Genomic DNA, 17439 nt, shown 5'->3' with positions numbered 1-17439 from the left:
CCAGCTTGGGCTCCTTCCCTGCCAGAGAGGTGACGTTCCACGTCCCTAGAGCCAGCTTCTGTAGCCGGGGATCGGATCGCCAAGGTCCCCGCCTTCGGCCGCCGCCCAGCTCGCACTGCACCCGACCCCTATGCCCCCTCCCACAGGTGGTGAGCCCATGGGAAGGGGGACCACGTTACCATTTCGGGCTGTGCCCGGCCGGGCCCCATGGGTGCAGGCCCGGCCACCAGGTGCTCGCCTTCAAGCCCCGCCTGCAGGCCTGTCTCCAGAGGGGGGCCCCGGTGACCCGCGTCCGGGCAAGGGAAACCTGAATCCATTAATTGTATTCGTCATAGGGGTTTTTGGCGCCGTGCTTTGTCTGGTCCCTCACCTAGGACCTGTTTGCCATGGGTGACCCTGACAGGGGCATAAAGCCCCAGGCACCTTAGCTCCTAGGATCATTGGGACACACAAACCCCTCTACCACGATAAGGTGATGGTTCAAGGAGGGGACAGTGTGTGTGTGTGTGTGTGTGTGTGTGTGTGTATATATATATATATATATATATATATTTATGTATATATAGGCTGGGATAGGCTCCAGCGCCCCCCGATCCTAACTAGGATAAGTGTTGTTGAAATTGGATGGATGGATATATGACACAAGGTCTGGGCCCGCCGCTTTGTTAATCTTTTGTTGTTTGACGATGCGTCTCACATTCTGTTCGTGGATGGTCAACGCAGAACTCAGAGGTGTGGTGGTGGTCGGTGGTGCGGCTGGATTGGTGTGGGGTGTGAAAGTGTCCTTTTCAAATCTGCAGTAGAAGGTGTTCAAGTTGTCGGCTCGTCTTTTATTGTTCTCAGCTTGGGGGTTGGTCGCTTGTAATTGGTTAGCGATTGTAATGCATGCAAGACTGATTTAGAGTCGTTAGCGGTAAACAGTTTTTCTAACTTTACGACATAGTTTCTCTTTGCAATGTTAATTTCTTTAGTCAGTTGTCTTCCAGCACGATTACACAGGGCCCTATCCCCACTTCGATATGCGTCCTCTTTAGCCTGGCGAAGTTGCTTAAGTTTGGCAGTGAACCACACCTTGTTGTTATTGAACGTGCAAAATGACTTTGTTGGTACACACACCTCTTCACAGAAACTTATATGGGATGTGACAGTGTCCGTATATTCATCCAGGCTGCCAGCTGAATTTTCAAAGACACTCCAGTCTGTGCAGTCTCGACAGCTTTGAAGTTTTATCTTTGCTTCATTGGTCCAACTTTTCATTGTTTTCACCGTAGATTTTGGGCATTTAAGTTCTTGCCTGTATGTTGGTATTAAGTGAATCAAGCAATGATCAGACGAGCGCAGAGCTGCACGAGGTATGGCACGGTATGCATTATTTAGCATGGTATAGCAGTGGTCTAAAATTGTATTTTCCCTGGTAGGACAGTCAATGTGCTGCTTGTATTTAGGGAGTTCGTGGTTGAGTTTAGCCTTGTTAAAGTCCCCGAGAATAATGAGGGGTGAGTCCGGGTGTTTTTTTTCAATTTCGTTTACTTGTTCAGCGAGCGTTAGCAGTGCGGCATTCGTGTTAACTTGGGATGGAATGTAAACACCGGCGAGAATGAAAGATGCGAACTCATGAGGTGAGTACAATAGCTTACAGTTCAAAAACGACTCTAAATGACGTCCGTACACCATTTTCCGTTGATATAGAAGAATATCCCCTTTTGTTTTCACCGATAACTCCATGACGCGGTCTGCCTGGTGATGATGGATCCCGGGAAGCATTACAGCACCATCGGGGACACCCTCACAAAGCCAAGTCTCCGTAAAGCACAGGGCGGTGGAACGTCCGAAGTCTTTACTGGGTTCCTCCGTCTCCATGCACCATCGACCGCAGCTGTCTCCCCCCTAGTGAGTAACTTGGTGAAAAAACTGAGTGGATTTGCGGAAGTTGGTGACTTTCAGGGTAGACTCCCTGATGTTTAGCAAGTCTTCCCTTGGGTAAGTGAGTCGCGTAATGTCTCCAAAGACGAACGAAAAACACAAAAACATAGACAATACTAGAGAGGACGTAACTGAGGCGTCCACACGGGTAGGCGCCATCTTGGAATGAGATCACTAAAAATTCCAGTATTTTACTGGCAAAATACTGTACATTTAATATGTTGCTGTAATCAGTAACCTTACAAAATACAGTATTTTACTGGGTATTGATTTACAGTATTATGCTGGATTAAGTTCCAGTATTTTACAGCATCACTGCTGCGAGTAAAATACTGTAATTTTTACAGTAAGAAGTTTTACAGAAGAAGGCCGTGTTTGCTCTGCTGCCCAGTTTCCAAAGGGAAGAGATCATGGTTTGCTTCAGTAAGTCACAGTGCATGTTGGCTTTCATGGTTCCTTCAATAACCTGTAGTTCTTCAGTACCGACAGCACTCATGCATACCCATACCATAACAAGACACACTTGTCTTTGCACTGCTCACACACGCTTGACACCATCTAAACCAAATACGTTTATCTTGGTCTTATCAGACCACAGGACATGGTTCCAATAATCCTTGTACTACATCTGCTTTTCTTCAGGAAACCGTTTGTGGGCTTGTGCATCATCTCTAGAACAGGCTCTAGGGATGACAGCCATTCAGACCAATTTGTTGCAGTGTGTGGCGTATGGTCTGAATACTGACAGGCTGACCCTTAACCCCTTTTAACTTTGCAGCAATGCTTGCAGTACTCATATGTCTACTTTCCAAAGACAACTTCTTGATATGATGCTGCAAATGTGCACTCAAAATATTGGTCTGGTATTGGCCACCATTCTGGAGTTCAGTTTCAGGGGGTTGACAATCTCCCTGTAGTCTCGGCCATCTATATGGAGAGGAAGAATTAATTTTGTAAAAGATCTTGAGAGAATGAAGTGCCATATTGAACTTCCAGTGACCAGTATGAGAAACTGGAAGAGCAATATCACCAAATTTAACACACCTGCTTCCCATTCACATCTTAGACTTTGTAAGACAAACCAGTCACATGACACCGGGAAGAATTAGGTCATTTTCACTTCGATGTGTACTCACGTATGTTGCCAGCGGTTTGGACATTATTGGCTTTTTGTCGAGTTATTTTGTAAGGATAATAAATTTACACTGTTATACAATCCATACACAGGTTACTTCACATTGTAGCAAAATGTTATTTCTTCAATGTTGTTCCCTGAAAAGATAGTATACATTAATGAAGTGGAACCCGAACTTTGTCAGTAACTCGATTAATTTGTGCAAAGCATAGCCAGTGAAGGAAGTTTAGTGAAATCTCACCAATGGAGGGCGCTAATCAGCTTCAAATCAATCCTGCATGAGCTGCACCAACGATAGGTACTGTAGTTTCTTCTGTTTCTGGGCACAAGTGTGCGTACATGCATTGCGAATGATGAATCACGGTAACAACTGTGGCGAGGCTGCGGTATGACCAGCTCCAGCTGTGCATATATGTGCACGGCCCCTCTTTGTCCCGAGTATCTGACACAAAAACGTCCAACAAGCTGTTTTATGGCCAAATAAATATGATTAACAGCACGTAGGAATCATAGAAACTCCAAATTATTTGATTGTAGCTGTTGGAATGATTAAACTTAATTTGGACATTTGCTAAATTGTTACACAAACATTTACATGCAAGCCTTTCTTGGTCTCTCTCTCTCTCTCTCTCTCCCCCCCTCTCTCTCTCTCTCTCTCTCATAACAAGCGTTTTTGTGTTGCTTTTGGAGGGAACGGCGTCACTTCCAAGATGAGATCCTACTTTTCCCTGCTGGGTACCTTCCCATAAATGTTCCTGTGCATGAATGACTGTTTGTTCACACAGTAGATTCATGAACCGTAATATATATACAATACTGTATATTTTGTTCAACATAAAGTTGCATTTTACTGCTTCAGGAAATGCAGAGAACAAATTTCGTGTGCATGCATGTTCATGACAATAAAAGATGATTCTTCTTCTTCTTCTTCTTCTTCTTCTTCTTCTACATTGCCTGTTTGTAATGAACATACAAGGAGCCATGTGTAATAATAATCTCTCTGATGAAAACATGAGAATTGCTCGGTTCCACTGGATTTGGGTTGTATAAGCTTTTTCACATTGCAAAATCTTTCAACTTTATTATTTCAATAGAAATTAAATGATTTGTCTTGTCTAAAGAGATCAAAAACAGTATGAAGCTGTCATGGTCTGTGTTTTGGTTTGGGTTGTGTTTAGTTTTGTTCCATGTTTTCCTGTGTTCCATGTTTGTCGTGTGCTCATTAGGTTGTTGTGTCCACCTGTTCTCGTCTACTTTGTGTCGACCAATCAGCTCTCTCCAGCCACTCGTATCTTGTCCAGGTGTTCCTCGTTGTCTCGTCAATTTGTTTGTATTTAGTTCCCTGGTTTCTTTCACTTCTTGTCGGTTCATTGTCGTTGTCACATGTCTTGCCATGTCATAGTCGCCAGTTGTCTTTATCATTGTGATTAAATATTATTATTTTGAGATTCCCGCACTCCTGCCTTGCCTCCCTGCTTCCCTGCAATTGGGTCCACCATGTTCTGGCCTTGCGTTACTCGCCTTCGGCCTAACCACGTACGTGACAGAATGAACCGACCAGAACAGGACCCAGCGGGAAGAACATGGCGTCACCCTGGACACCACCAAACTGCCTCCCACCGTCCTCAGCCTGCCATCCATACCTACTCTCCTCCAGTAAGCCCTATCGTTCAGTCTTTTCTGTCCTTTTCATCGGGTCCCCCCCACTTGTCCTAGTTATTCACCATGCCCTACTATTTTACATCCACATGTTTCTTTAGATTCTGATTTTTCTGATTGTGAAGATTGCCCCGATTTAGTTAACCACCTGTCTGATTCTGACTCTGACACAGATTTAGATTTTTCTGGTTCCTTCCCTAGTTTATCCCGTCCTCGTCCGTTTTTGTCACGTCTCCCCGTTTCCAACCCCAGTGAGTCCAAATCCTTTCCCTCGGACCTTTTCTTGCGCACCCGTTTGGCCATCTACCCGGGACCGCCGCGTGGTGGCCAACGGAGGCGCCCAAGTAAAGGTCAAATTTTGCCCCCTCGTTTTTTTCCCTCTGTTCACAAGTCACTTAATTTTTCAGCTGTTCCCACACGTTGTTCCACGGCTCCAATTAAGTCACGTCTAGTCAAACCTGCCACCATGTTCAGTACCAGCCATTTTTCCTAGTTCACCTTCCCGAGACCTTGTGCACTCTTCCACTCCCGTACCCTCTACTCCCAAACCTCAATGGTGGCAGGCTGAGGAAGCGACTGCAGCTCCCGTTCCGGCTCCTCGGCAGCTGCGCCAGGCTCCCGTTCCGGCTCCTCGGCAGCTGCGCCAGGCTCCCGCTCCGGCGGCGCTCGTCCAGCGGCCGCCACCCGTCCTTGCTCCGGCGGCGCTCGTCCAGCGGCCGCCACCCGTCCTTGCTCCGGCGGCGCTCGTCCAGCGGCCGCCACCCGACCCCGCTCCGGCGGCGCTCGTCCAGCGGCCGCCACCCAACCCTATTGCCTGGCCCCTGCATTACCATTGGGTTAGGCACCGTGGCCGTCCGCCTGAATGGCCCTGTAAAGACCCTGGTGCTTGGCGTCCTGGACGACCTCCTGAACCGCTCAGCCAAGCACCTCACCTCGGGTGGCCTGGATGGCCACCAGACTGACCTGAGGGCTGGACTCTGTACCCTCCTCCAGGCCCCCTTCCGCCCACCCTGGGTTGGTGACTTTTTGGTTGTTGTTTGGGGAACGTCTGGGATCCGTTCCTTTAGAGGGGGGGTACTGTCATGGTCTGTGTTTTGGTTTGGGTTGTGTTTAGTTTTGTTCCATGTTTTCCTGTGTTCCATGTTTGTCGTGTGCTCATTCGGTTGTTGTGTCCACCTGTTCTCGTCTACTTTGTGTCGACCAATCAGCTCTCTCCAGCCACTCGTGTCTTGTCCAGGTGTTCCTCGTTGTCTCGTCAATTTGTTTGTATTTAGTTCACTGGTTTCTTTCAGTTCTTGTCGGTTCATTGTCGTTGTCACATGTCTTGCCATGTCATAGTCACCAGTTGTCTTTATCATTGTGATTAAATATTATTTTGAGATTCCTTCCCTGCAATTGGGTCCACCATGATCTTGCCTTGCGTTCCTCTCCTTCGCCCTAAGCAAGCACGTACGTGACAGAAGCCCAGTGAAGAGCTGTTTGCATCAAGGACCATTCACAGCCCAGAATCCAAGGACTCTTATTGTTCGTCATTATTAGGTGACCAACGGTCAGTGACAGTGCTTGATCTGATAAGTTTGAACAACAACAATAGGTACATTTTGTGACTATGACTACTCTACTGTATGTGTTAGTCTGGAACTGTAATGCTGCTACTATGACTACTACTAATACATTTGTTTTATATGTATTGTTTGTAGATGATGAAATACGCTTTTCAGAAAGAAATGCGTAGAAAAATATTACAACATTTTTTATAAATTTGAGGAAGTAATAAATAATAATAAAATAAGTTACAGTATTTCTCCATTGCTAAAACACAAAACTCTGTTGTCTGAATCAAATGGTCGATGCCCTACACCCACTTATAAAAATGGTCACCCTTTTGGCAAACAAAACTATAGCACTTTTCACCTAGTTAGACTCGACTTGCGAACATATTTTCACCCACTAAACATTTACATTTTGCACTGTAATGCTCTTGTGTTGCACATGTGGCAAAAGTGAAACTCAATTAAAGCACAGGTTTCTCAGCATTAACACAGCAACTAAAAATGTATCACACTTGGGGCTAATGAGCTGAAGAAACCAATATAAGCCAGTTTGGGGAGGCCTGGTTGTCGAACATTCAATAGAGATCGAGACTATCTGAGAGACAATAGAGCAGGGGTGTCAAACTTATCTTTGTCATGGGCCTGATTGTAGTTATGACTTCCCCCGGAGAGGCCGCTACAACTGTGAACCCATATAAATGAAAGATTACCTAATATAATTACATACAGTATACACAACACATTGATGAATAACCAGTTTTGAAATCAGAAGCCTATAAGAACATGTTTTTCAAGAACACCAGAACACAATTAGCAATTTCGATTTGCTTTCGCGGGCCACATAAAGTGATGTGGCGGGCCGGATCTGGCTCCCGGGGCACCAGTTTGACACCTCTGCACTAGAGCAAGAGTAAAAGGTGGTCAAAGAGGAAGAGGAGAGAGAAGAGGTGTTAGACAATAAACAATTACCGTACGTGCTTCAGATGAAATACAGTCAACTTTCGCAGACCTAAGTCGGCCTAATTGCTTTTTTTCATTACGTACAGCATGACTCTAAACAGAGCTGTACACAAAAAGGTATTTCAGTCCAGAAATTTTCCATTCTACTTGTGGGCCTAATCCTTTTTCATATTTTGTATTTTCACTACAAGTGCTAAACAGGATTTTTGTTTTGTTTTGAAAAATGCATTACTATTGTCAACAATAAAGATTATTTCTGCAGCTTTATGATCTGATTATTGTGTTTTCCTTTTTTCTGTGTTGTGTATAGTGACTCTTCAGTGGTGTTTTTCATTTTAATTGACTTGGGGTCTGTCTTGAGGCAAGAGTTTGGTTTTGCAGGAAGAGTCAAGGTTTTTGTGAATGGAGCTTGAATTTTTGGATTTGTGTTTAAGGTATTGAGAAAATGAGTGGAGGTTTCAAGAAATGTATGTCAGCAATTGACTCACAAAGGCTGGCAAATATGTCTTGAATTTTCATGCAAAAAATTTAATGGCATAAAATTATTTCACTATTCATTTACAACTACAATTGTAACCTAAATGTTTCCATAACGCCTCGATGAATAAACAATCTAGTTACAGCAGCAAATAGCGTGAATCGCGATCATTTTCGCCACGTGCCACTCGGTGTCAACTTGTCAAGGTTCAATTTATGAAACATGTTACTACTGTAAATACCTCTACGATATGCTACTCTAAATACACATTTGGTTTGTACATTGTGTAATGACATTAAAGATTCTGATTCTAATGCTCTCCAAGTATGCACTCCTTAAAAAAAATTCTCAGCTTGGTCCAGTTTGCACTTGTTTTGGGTTTGAATGTGGGGATTTTTTTCTGCTGTCGGTATTCTAATGTATCAAACCAAGAGGTGTGTCAGTTGAGCATCCCGCTGAGATGTGCATTTGGCCCCAGTTGCATCTAATTAAAGGAGCTTGAGGAGTCTACACCTGGGTTAGATTAGCTCAGACTTGCAGGGAGTTTGTGTTAATGGACATTTAATAGGCTCTTAAATTACTTATCACAGTCAGAGTGTGTTTAAGTGTGTTTATTTTTGTGTGCCTTATGGCTTTATAGATGCTAAAACTTTCCATGTTTGTCTCTGTTGACAGTTGGATGCCATTCATAGGCAGTTGGAGCCAAATAGATTTGGTTCCATTGTGGTGGTTGTCAGTTGTGTATGAGCAGCAGGTCAAGAATACATAAATACAGTTTTCTGAATTTGAATGTGAACCTACCTGTCACACAACGCCTGAATTCAAACAGAAATAATTTGACTTCTTTGGCAAAAAAAAAAGGGGTACATAATTGACTTGTTGCAAGTCAATCAAAAGGCATCCATCCATCCATCCATCCATTCTCTACCGCTTATCCGGGTCGGGTCGCGGGGGCAGTAGCTTCAGCAGGGACGCCCAGACTACCCTCTCCCCAGCCACTTCATCCAGCTCTTCCGGGGGGATCCCGAGGCGTTCCCAGGCCAGCCGAAGGATGTAGTCTCTCCAGCGTGTCCTGGGTCGTCCCCGGGGTCTCCTCCCGGTGGGACATGCCCGGAACACCTCACCAGGGAGGCGTCCGGGAGGCATCCGAATCAGATGCCCCAGCCACCTCATCTGGCTCCTCTCAATGCGGAGGAGTAGCGGCTCTACTCTGAGATCCTCCCGGATGACCGAGCTTCTCACCCTATCTCTAAGGGAGAGCCCGGACACCCTGCGGAGGAAACTCATTTCGGCCGCTTGTATCCGGGATCTTGTTCTTTCGGTCACGACCCACAGCTCATGACCATAGGTGAGGGTAGGAACGAAGATCGACCGGTAAATTGAGAGCTTCGCCTTTCGGCTTAGCTCTTTCTTTACCACAACGGACCGATACAAAGTCCGCATCACTGCAGACGCTGCACCGATCCGCCTGTCGATCTCCCGTTCCATTCTTCCCTCACTCGTGAACAAGACCCCAAGATACTTGAATTCCTCCACTTGGGGCAGGATCTCATCCCCGACCTGGAGATGGCATGCCACCCTTTCCCGACTGAGGACCATGGTCTCAGATTTGGAGGTGCTGATTCTCATCCCAGCCGCTTCACACTCGGCTGCGAACTGCTCCAATGAGAGTTGGAGGTCACGGCTTGATGAAGCCAACAGAACCACATCATCTGCAAAAAGCAGAGATGCAATACTGAGGCCACCAAACCGGACCCCCTCTACGCCTCGGCTGCGCCTAGAAATTCTGTCCATAAAAGTTATGAACAGAATCGGCGACAAAGGGCAGCCTTGGCGGAGTCCAACCCTCACCGGGAACGAGTCCGACTTACTGCCGGATATGCGGACCAAACTCTGACTCCGGTCGTACAGGGACCGAACAGCCCGTATCAGGGGGTTCGGTACCCCATACTCCCGAAGCACTCTCCACAGGACTCCCCGAGGGACACGGTCGAACGCCTTCTCCAAGTCCACAAAACACATGTAGACTGGTTGGGCGAACTCCCATGCACCCTCGAGGACCCTGCCGAGGGTGTAGAGCTGGTCCACTGTTCCACGGCCAGGACGAAAACCACACTGCTCCTCCTGAATCTGAGATTCGACTTCCTGACGGACCCTCCTCTCCAGCACCCCTGAATAGACCTTACCAGAGAGGCTGAGCAGTGTGATCCCCCTGTAGTTGGAACACACCCTCCGGTCCCCCTTCTTAAAAAGGGGGACCACCACCCCAGTCTGCCAATCCAGAGGCACTGTCCCCGATGTCCACGCGATGTTGCAGAGGCGTGTCAACCAGGACAGCCCCACAACATCCAGAGCCTTTAGGAACTCCGGGCGAATCTCATCCACCCCCGGGGCCCTGCCACCGAGGAGCTTTTTAACTACCTCGGTGACCTCAAACCCAGAGATAGGAGAGCCCGCCTCAGAGAACCCACACTCTGCTTCCCCATGGGAAGGCGTGTCGGTGGAATTGAGGAGGTCTTCGAAGTATTCTCCCCACCGACTCACAACGTCCCGAGTCGAGGTCAGCAGCGCCCCATCCCCACTATACACAGTGTTGGTGGTGCACTGCTTTCCTCTCCTGAGACGTCGGATGGTGGACCAGAATTTCCTCGAAGCCGTCCGGAAGTCTTTCTCCATGGCCTCACCGAACTCCTCCCATGCCCGGGTTTTTGCTTCAGCGACCACCAGAGCTGCATTCCGCTTGGCCAGCCGGTACCCATCAGCTGCCTCAGGAGTCCCACAGGCCAAAAAGGCCCGATAGGACTCCTTCTTCAGCTTGACGGCATCCCTCACCGTTGGTGTCCACCAACGTGTTCGGGGATTGCCGCCACGACAGGCACCGACCACCTTACGGCCACAGCTCCGGTCGGCCGCCTCAGCAATGGAGGCGCGGAACATGGTCCACTCGGACTCGATGTCCCCCGCCTCCCCCGGAACATGAGCAAAGTTCTGTCGGAGGTGGGAGTTGAAACTCCTTCTGACAGGGGATTCTGCCAGACGTTCCCAGCAGACCCTCACAATACGTTTGGGCCTGCCACGTCGGACCGGCATCTTCCCCCACCATCGGAGCCAACTCACCACCAGGTGGTGATCAGTTGACAGCTCCGCCCCTCTCTTCACCCGAGTGTCCAAGACATGCGGCCGCAAGTCCGATGACACGACCACAAAGTCGATCATCGAACTGCGACCTAGGGTGTCCTGGTGCCAAGTGCACGTGTGGACACCCTTATGCTTGAACATGGTGTTTGTTATGGACAATCCGTGACGAGCACAGAAGTCCAATAACAGAACACCGCTTGGGTTCTGATCGGGGGGGCCGTTCCTCCCAATCGCGCCCTTCCAGGTCTCACTGTCATTGCCCACGTGAGCATTGAAGTCCCCCAACAGAACAATGGAGTCCCCAGCGGGAGCTCTCTCCAGCACCCCCTCCAAGGACTCCAAAAAGGGTGGGTACTCTGAACTGCTGTTTGGTGCATAGGCACAAACAACAGTCAGGACCCGTCCCCCCACCCGAAGGCGGAGGGAGGCTACCCTCTCGTCCACCGGGGTGAACCCCAACGTACCGGCGCCGAGCCAGGGGGCAATAAGTATACCCACACCTGCTCGGCGCCTCTCACCGTGGGCAACTCCAGAGTGGAAGAGAGTCCAACCCCTCTCGAGAGGACTGGTACCAGAGCCCCAGGTGTGTGTGGAGGCGAGTCCGACTATATCGAGTCGGAACTTCTCGACCTCACACACCAGCTCGGGCTCCTTCCCTGCCAGAGAGGTGACATTCCACGTCCCTAGAGCCAGCTTCTGTAGCCGGGGATCGGATCGCCAAGGTCCCCGCCTTCGGCCACCGCCCAGCTCACACTGCACCCGACCCCTATGGCCCCTCCCACAGGTGGTGAGCCCATGGGAAGGGGGACCCACGTTACCCTTTCGGGCTGTGCCCGGCCGGGCCCCATGGGTGCAGGCCCGGCCACCAGGCGCTCGCCTTCGAGCCCCACCACCAGGCCTGGCTCCAGTGGGGGGCCCCGGTGGCCCGCGTCCGGGCAAGGGAAAACGAAGTCCATTGTTTGTCGTCATCATTAGGGGTCTTTGAGCCGTGCTTTGTCTGGTCCCTCACCTAGGACCTGTTTGTCATGGGTGACCCTGCCAGGGGCATAAAGCCCCAGACAACTTAGCTCCTAGGATCACTGGGACACACAAACCCCTCCACCATGATAAGGTGACAGCTCAAGGAGGGGCAATCAAAAGGCACAATAATAATAATAATAATAATAATCACCATCATCATCCATCATTCATCCCTTATCATTGGCAGTACTGTAGTGTAGTGGTAATCTGGGTTCAGGTCCTCCTGTGTGATGTTTGCATGTGCTACCCATGCTTGTTTGGGTTTTCTCCCGGTTCCTGTTCACATCCAAAAAACATGCTTCTTTGGTTAAATAAAGACTAAATTGCCCATAGGTGTGCATGTGAGTGTGAATGGTTGTTTGTTTACGTGTACCCTACGACTTTGGCTGGCGACCAGTCCAGGGTGTACACCGCCTCTCCCCCATAGTCAGTTTAGATAATCCCCAGCTCACCTGTGACCCTGATGAGCACAAGCACGATAGAAAGTGGATAGATGGATGCACCCCCCTCCCCCCAAAAAAATATATTTTCTGATGTGAGTAACAATAAAAAATCTCTCTGCACTGCGTAGCCTCCGTTGGCTGTGACAGTTGGTCTGTAACCACAGCAACAATTTAGTGATGTAAACACTCGCTGTAGGAGGAACAAATAATATGTCCCACTCCAAAAACTTAGTGATGTAGTGATGTAAACACTCGCTGTAGGAGGAACAAATAATGTGTCCTGCTCCAAAGGACAGTTTACATGAGAAAAAAGCTCTGACGCAGTTTTTGCAAATTGTCGGCAATGGAAAAAAATCAGACACTAACAGGTGACCGTGGCCCATCTTCCAAACAGTGTCAAAGGTACGTCAAGGCACAAAACATCTTCTACACTACAGTGAGCATAGAAGACAACTGCAATAATTGCCAAACTCCATAAACTAAACAAACAAAGTAAGACATATGGAATGTCCATCCATCCATTTTCTGAGCCGCTTATTCTCACAAGGGTCGCGGGAGTGCTGGAGCCTATCCCAGCTTTCTTCGGGCATGAGGCAGGGTAGACCCTGAACTGGTTGCCAGCCAATCGCAGGGCACACATAAACAAACAACCATTTGCACTCACATTCACACCTACGGGCAATTTAGAGTTGTCAATTAACCTACCATGCATGTTTTTGCGATGTGGGAGGAAACTGGAGTGCCCGGAGAAAACCTATGCAGGCACGGGGAGAACATGCAAACTCCACACAGGCGGGCCGGGATTTGAACCCCGGTCCTCAGAACTGCGAGGCAGACGCTCTAACCAGTCGGTCACCGTGCCGCCATATGGAATGTATTTTTTAAAATGTTATCAAGCCTTTATCTCTGTAAATATCCATGTAACTTAACATTGTTTTTTTCAATTAAAGTCCTGTTTCTTATATTCGACGATGTAAGGTCTATAATGCATCCATCCATTTTCTGAGCTGCTTCTCCTCACTAGGGTCGCGGGCGGGCTGGAGCCTATCCCAGCTATAATCGGGCAGGAGGCGGGGTACACCCTGAACTGGTTGCCAGCCAATCGCAGGCCACATACAAACAAACAACCATTTGCACTCACATTCACACCTACGGTCAATTTAGAGTTGTCAATTAACCAACCATGCATGTTTTTGAGATGTGGGAGGAAACCGGCGTGCCCACGCAGAAAACCCACGCAGTCACGGGGAGAACATGCAAACTCCACACAGGCGGGGCTGGGGATTGAACCCCGCTCCTCAGAACTGTGAGGCTGACGGTCTAACCAGTCGTCGACCGTGCCGCCTGAGGTAAAAGGCATTTTGTTTTTATCCGTACAAATGTGCTGTGGGTGGGGTTGGGGGCTGAGTACTTTGGAGGCACTATGTCAGATGGACAGGTCAGCACATGCAAGCACTTCGTGTTGTGGTTTAAAATGACCCAGCTGGTACATATACGGCGTGTGTGTGTGTGTGTGTGTGTGTGTGCGTGTGTGTGTATGTGTGTGCGTGCATACGTCTGTGTCTGTGTATTGCATGATATGAGGCAGTGGGAGTGTCAACTGAGGAGTCGAGCTTGGTTTCCAGCTGCATTCCAGAGTGAGAAAAAGATGAGATGGATTTATCAAGCCCCCACCCCTTCTTTCTTTCTTTCTTTCTTTCTTTCTTTCTTTCTTTCTTTCTTTCTTTCTTTCTTTCTTTCTTTCTTTCTTTCTTTTACCCATGCAAAGACAAGACGATCATGTTAAACTCAGTAGTAATACTGTCTGTTTGGGAAATTGAAAACTTTAATCGACAAGTGCGTTTGCTTACACTTTGAGAGTTCATCGAGTGCAGGTTTGAGGAGTGTTCAATGCTCGTATTTAGCAGTACATAATGTACAGTATGTGAGGTAAGGTCCTTTGATGCAGTTTCTTCCAATTTCTATTGAACTTCTTAAATTTAAATTGTTGAGTCCCCCACACGAGTGTCTCAAAGTAGTCAAGTAAAAATGAAGGTGAAAACACTTCAACAAAAAGCTGTGTTGACTTTAGATCATGTTAAAGTGGTAATGCAATACTGCTCTGGCACATGTGACTGTACGTGTTGGCTGTCTCTCACTCCCATTATTTGCTGTGACTATGAACCGAGCATTCCTAGAAGGCCGCTCTGTTTAAAGTGAAGACTAAATATTTGAAACGACAAAAACGCAGGTTTGATATGCTTGATACATGCATGGCCATTTGCAGAAATAAAGCAACAAAAGCACATAGTTTCGGTGCAGAAGTTTGTCAAACTATACACAACACACTCACAATGCCTCACTGAGTGGGCATCTTATTTGGTTGTTCACGCTATTCTGGCCTCCCCTGGGAGCCTGCACCGGCTGTTACTGCAGCTCACTCAAGAGTCCATCAAAAATGTGGTTGTTAGGTGGAGTAATTTGTGTATTTGTGGCTCAAACGGGAGATTACATGACATACAGTATACAATATGAACAAATGGAGAATATCTAGAACAAATATGAGACACACCTTTCATCAAAGCTCCTTAGTTTTCCTGGAATCTTAATCCATCCATCCATCCATCCATTTTCTGAGCTGGTTGCCAGCCAATCGCAGGGCACATACAAACAAACTACCATTCACACTCACCATTCATATGCAAACTCCACACAGGCGGGGCCGGGGGTTGAACCCCGGTCCTCAGAACTGTGAGGCAGACTCTCTAACCAGTCGTCCACCGTGCCGCCTGAATCTTAATCCCTCTTGGATAATTCTATGGGTCCAACTTTGTGGTAAGAGCTTGGCACGGAAAGAGACGGGTAGATCCATCCATCCATCCATCCATTTTCTACCGCTTATCCATCGGGTCGCGGGGGCAGTAGCTTTAGCAGGGACGCCCAGACTTCCCTCTCCCCAGCCACTTCATCCAGCTCTTCCGGGGGGATCCCGAGGCGTTCCCAGGCCAGCCGAAGGATGTAGGCTCTCCAGCGTGTCCTGGGTCGTCCCCGGGGTCTCCTCCCGGTGGGATGTGCCCGGAACACCTCACCAGGGAGGCGTCTGGGAGGCATCCGAATCAGATGCCCCAGCCACCTCATCTGGCTCCTCTCGATGTGGAGGAGCAGGGGCTCTACTCTGAGATCCTTCCGGATGACCGAGCTTCTCACCCTATCTCTAAGGGAGAGCCCGGACACCCTGCGGAGGAAACTCATTTCGGCCGCTTGTATCCGGGACCCACAGCTCGTGACCATAGGTGAGGGTAGGAACGTAGATCGACCCGCACGTGTGGACACCCTTATGCTTGAACATGGTGTTCGTTATGGACAATCCGTGATGAGCACAGAAGTCCAATAACAGAACACCGCTCGGGTTCTGATCAGGGGGGCCGTTCCTCCCAATCACGCCCTTCCAGGTCTCACTGTCATCGCCCACGTGAGTATTGAAGTCCCCCAGCAGAACGATGAAGTCCCCAGCGGGAGCGCTCTCCAGCACCCCCTCCAAGGACTCCAAAAAGGGTGGGTACTCTTAACTGCTGTTTGGTGCATAGGCACAAACAACAGCCAGGACCACCCGGAGGCGGAGGGAGGCTACCCTCTCGTCCACCGGGGTGTACCCCAATGTACAGGCGCCGAGCCGGGGAGCAATAAGTATACCCACACCTGCTCGGCACCTCTCACCATGGGCAATTGAATTTGATATCAGAAGTCATGGAAAATTGTGGCATACAAAGGTTTGGTATACACCTATTGTTAATTTTATGTTTGGTTGAAAAAATATCTCTTTTAAGTGAAAAAAATTTGTGTGTAAAGAACAAACTTGTGAAGCAAAAAACACACTAAACAGACTTTAAATGCTTTCGTGGGCCACATAAAATGGTGTGGTGGGCCAGATCTGGCTCCCAGGCCTTGAGTTTGACAACTGTGCTCTAGTGGTACGTAAAACAATCACTTAATTAAATTTTTCACAAGGTTGCAGCCACTCTACTCTGAGATCATCCGGGATGACCGAGCTTCTCACCCTATCTCTAAGGGAGAGCCCGGACACCCTGCGGAGGAAATTCATTTCGGCCGCTTGTATCCGGGATCTTGTTCTTTCGGTCACGACCCACAGCTCCTGACCATAGGTGAGGGTAGGAACATAGATTGACTAGTAAATCAAGAGCTTTGCCTTTCAGCTCAGCTCCTTCTTCACCACAATGGACCGATACAAAGTCTGCATCACGGCAGACGCTGCACCGATCTGCCTGTCGATTTCCCGTTCCATTCTTCCCTCACTCGTGAACAAGACCCCAAGATACTTTAACTCCTCCACTTGGGGCAGGATCTCATCCCCGACCTGGAGAGGGCATGCCACCCTTTTCCGACTGAGGACCATGGTCTCAGATTTGGAGGTGCTGATTCTCATCCCAGCCGCTTCACACTCGGCTGCGAACTGCTCCAGTGAGAGGTGGAGGTCACGGCTTGATCAAGCCAACAGAACCACATCATCTGCAAAAAGTAGAGATGCAATACTGAGGCCACCAAACCGGACCCCCTATACGTCTCGGCTGCGCCTAGAAATTCTGTCCATAAAAGTTATCAACAGAATCGGTGACAAAGGGCAGCCTTGGCGGAGTCCGATCCATCCATTTTCTGAACCGCTTCTCCTCACTATGGTCGCGGGCGTGCTGGAGCCTATCCCAGCTATCATCGGGCAGGAGGCGGGGTACACCCTGAACTGGTTGCCAGCCAATCGCAGGGCACAGACAAACAAACAACCATTCGCACTCATAGTCACACCTACGGGCAATTTAGAGTCTCCAATTAATGCATGTTTTTGGGATGTGGGAGGAAACCGGAGTCCCCGGAGAAAACCCACACAGGCACTGGGAGAACATGCAAACTCCACACAGGCAGGGGCCGGGTATTGAACCCCGGTCCTCAGAACTGTGAGGCTGACGCTCTAACCAGTCGTTCACCGTGCCGCCCATATGCAAACATCCATCCATCCATCCATCCATTTTCTTAGCCGCTTCTCCTCACTAGGGTCGCGGGCGTGCTGGAGCCTATCCCAGCTGTCATCGGGTAGGAGGCGGGGTACACCCTGAACTGGTTGCCAGCCAATCGCAGGGC

The 17439-nt window shown here is 48.7% G+C and overlaps 2 protein-coding genes across 2 annotated transcripts in view; both read left to right on the top strand.

The window, feature by feature from the left end:
• Nucleotides 1–17439, top strand: part of LOC133489224 (rho GTPase-activating protein 6) — a 98273-nt gene that overhangs the window by 12478 nt on the left and 68356 nt on the right. The window lies entirely within an intron of this gene.
• Nucleotides 1615–7493, top strand: LOC133489192 (uncharacterized). Its single transcript, XM_061798046.1, has 3 exons — nt 1615–1619; nt 4625–4714; nt 5281–7493. The coding sequence occupies exons 1-3, from the start codon at nt 1615–1617 to the stop codon at nt 6053–6055; spliced, it is 870 nt and encodes a 289-aa protein (XP_061654030.1). The 3' UTR covers nt 6056–7493.

This window comes from Phyllopteryx taeniolatus, chromosome 1 (genome assembly GCF_024500385.1).
Source record: "Phyllopteryx taeniolatus isolate TA_2022b chromosome 1, UOR_Ptae_1.2, whole genome shotgun sequence".
NCBI lineage: Eukaryota > Metazoa > Chordata > Actinopteri > Syngnathiformes > Syngnathidae > Phyllopteryx > Phyllopteryx taeniolatus.
This window is presented reverse-complemented; position numbering and strand designations above follow the sequence as displayed.

Bases quoted from the DNA above. Each gene is read 5' to 3' on its own strand.
- LOC133489192 (XM_061798046.1), top strand. The intron at 4,715-5,280 runs GTAAGCCCTATC...CAATGGTGGCAG, and splicing joins TCCATACCTACTCTCCTCCA to GCTGAGGAAGCGACTGCAGC.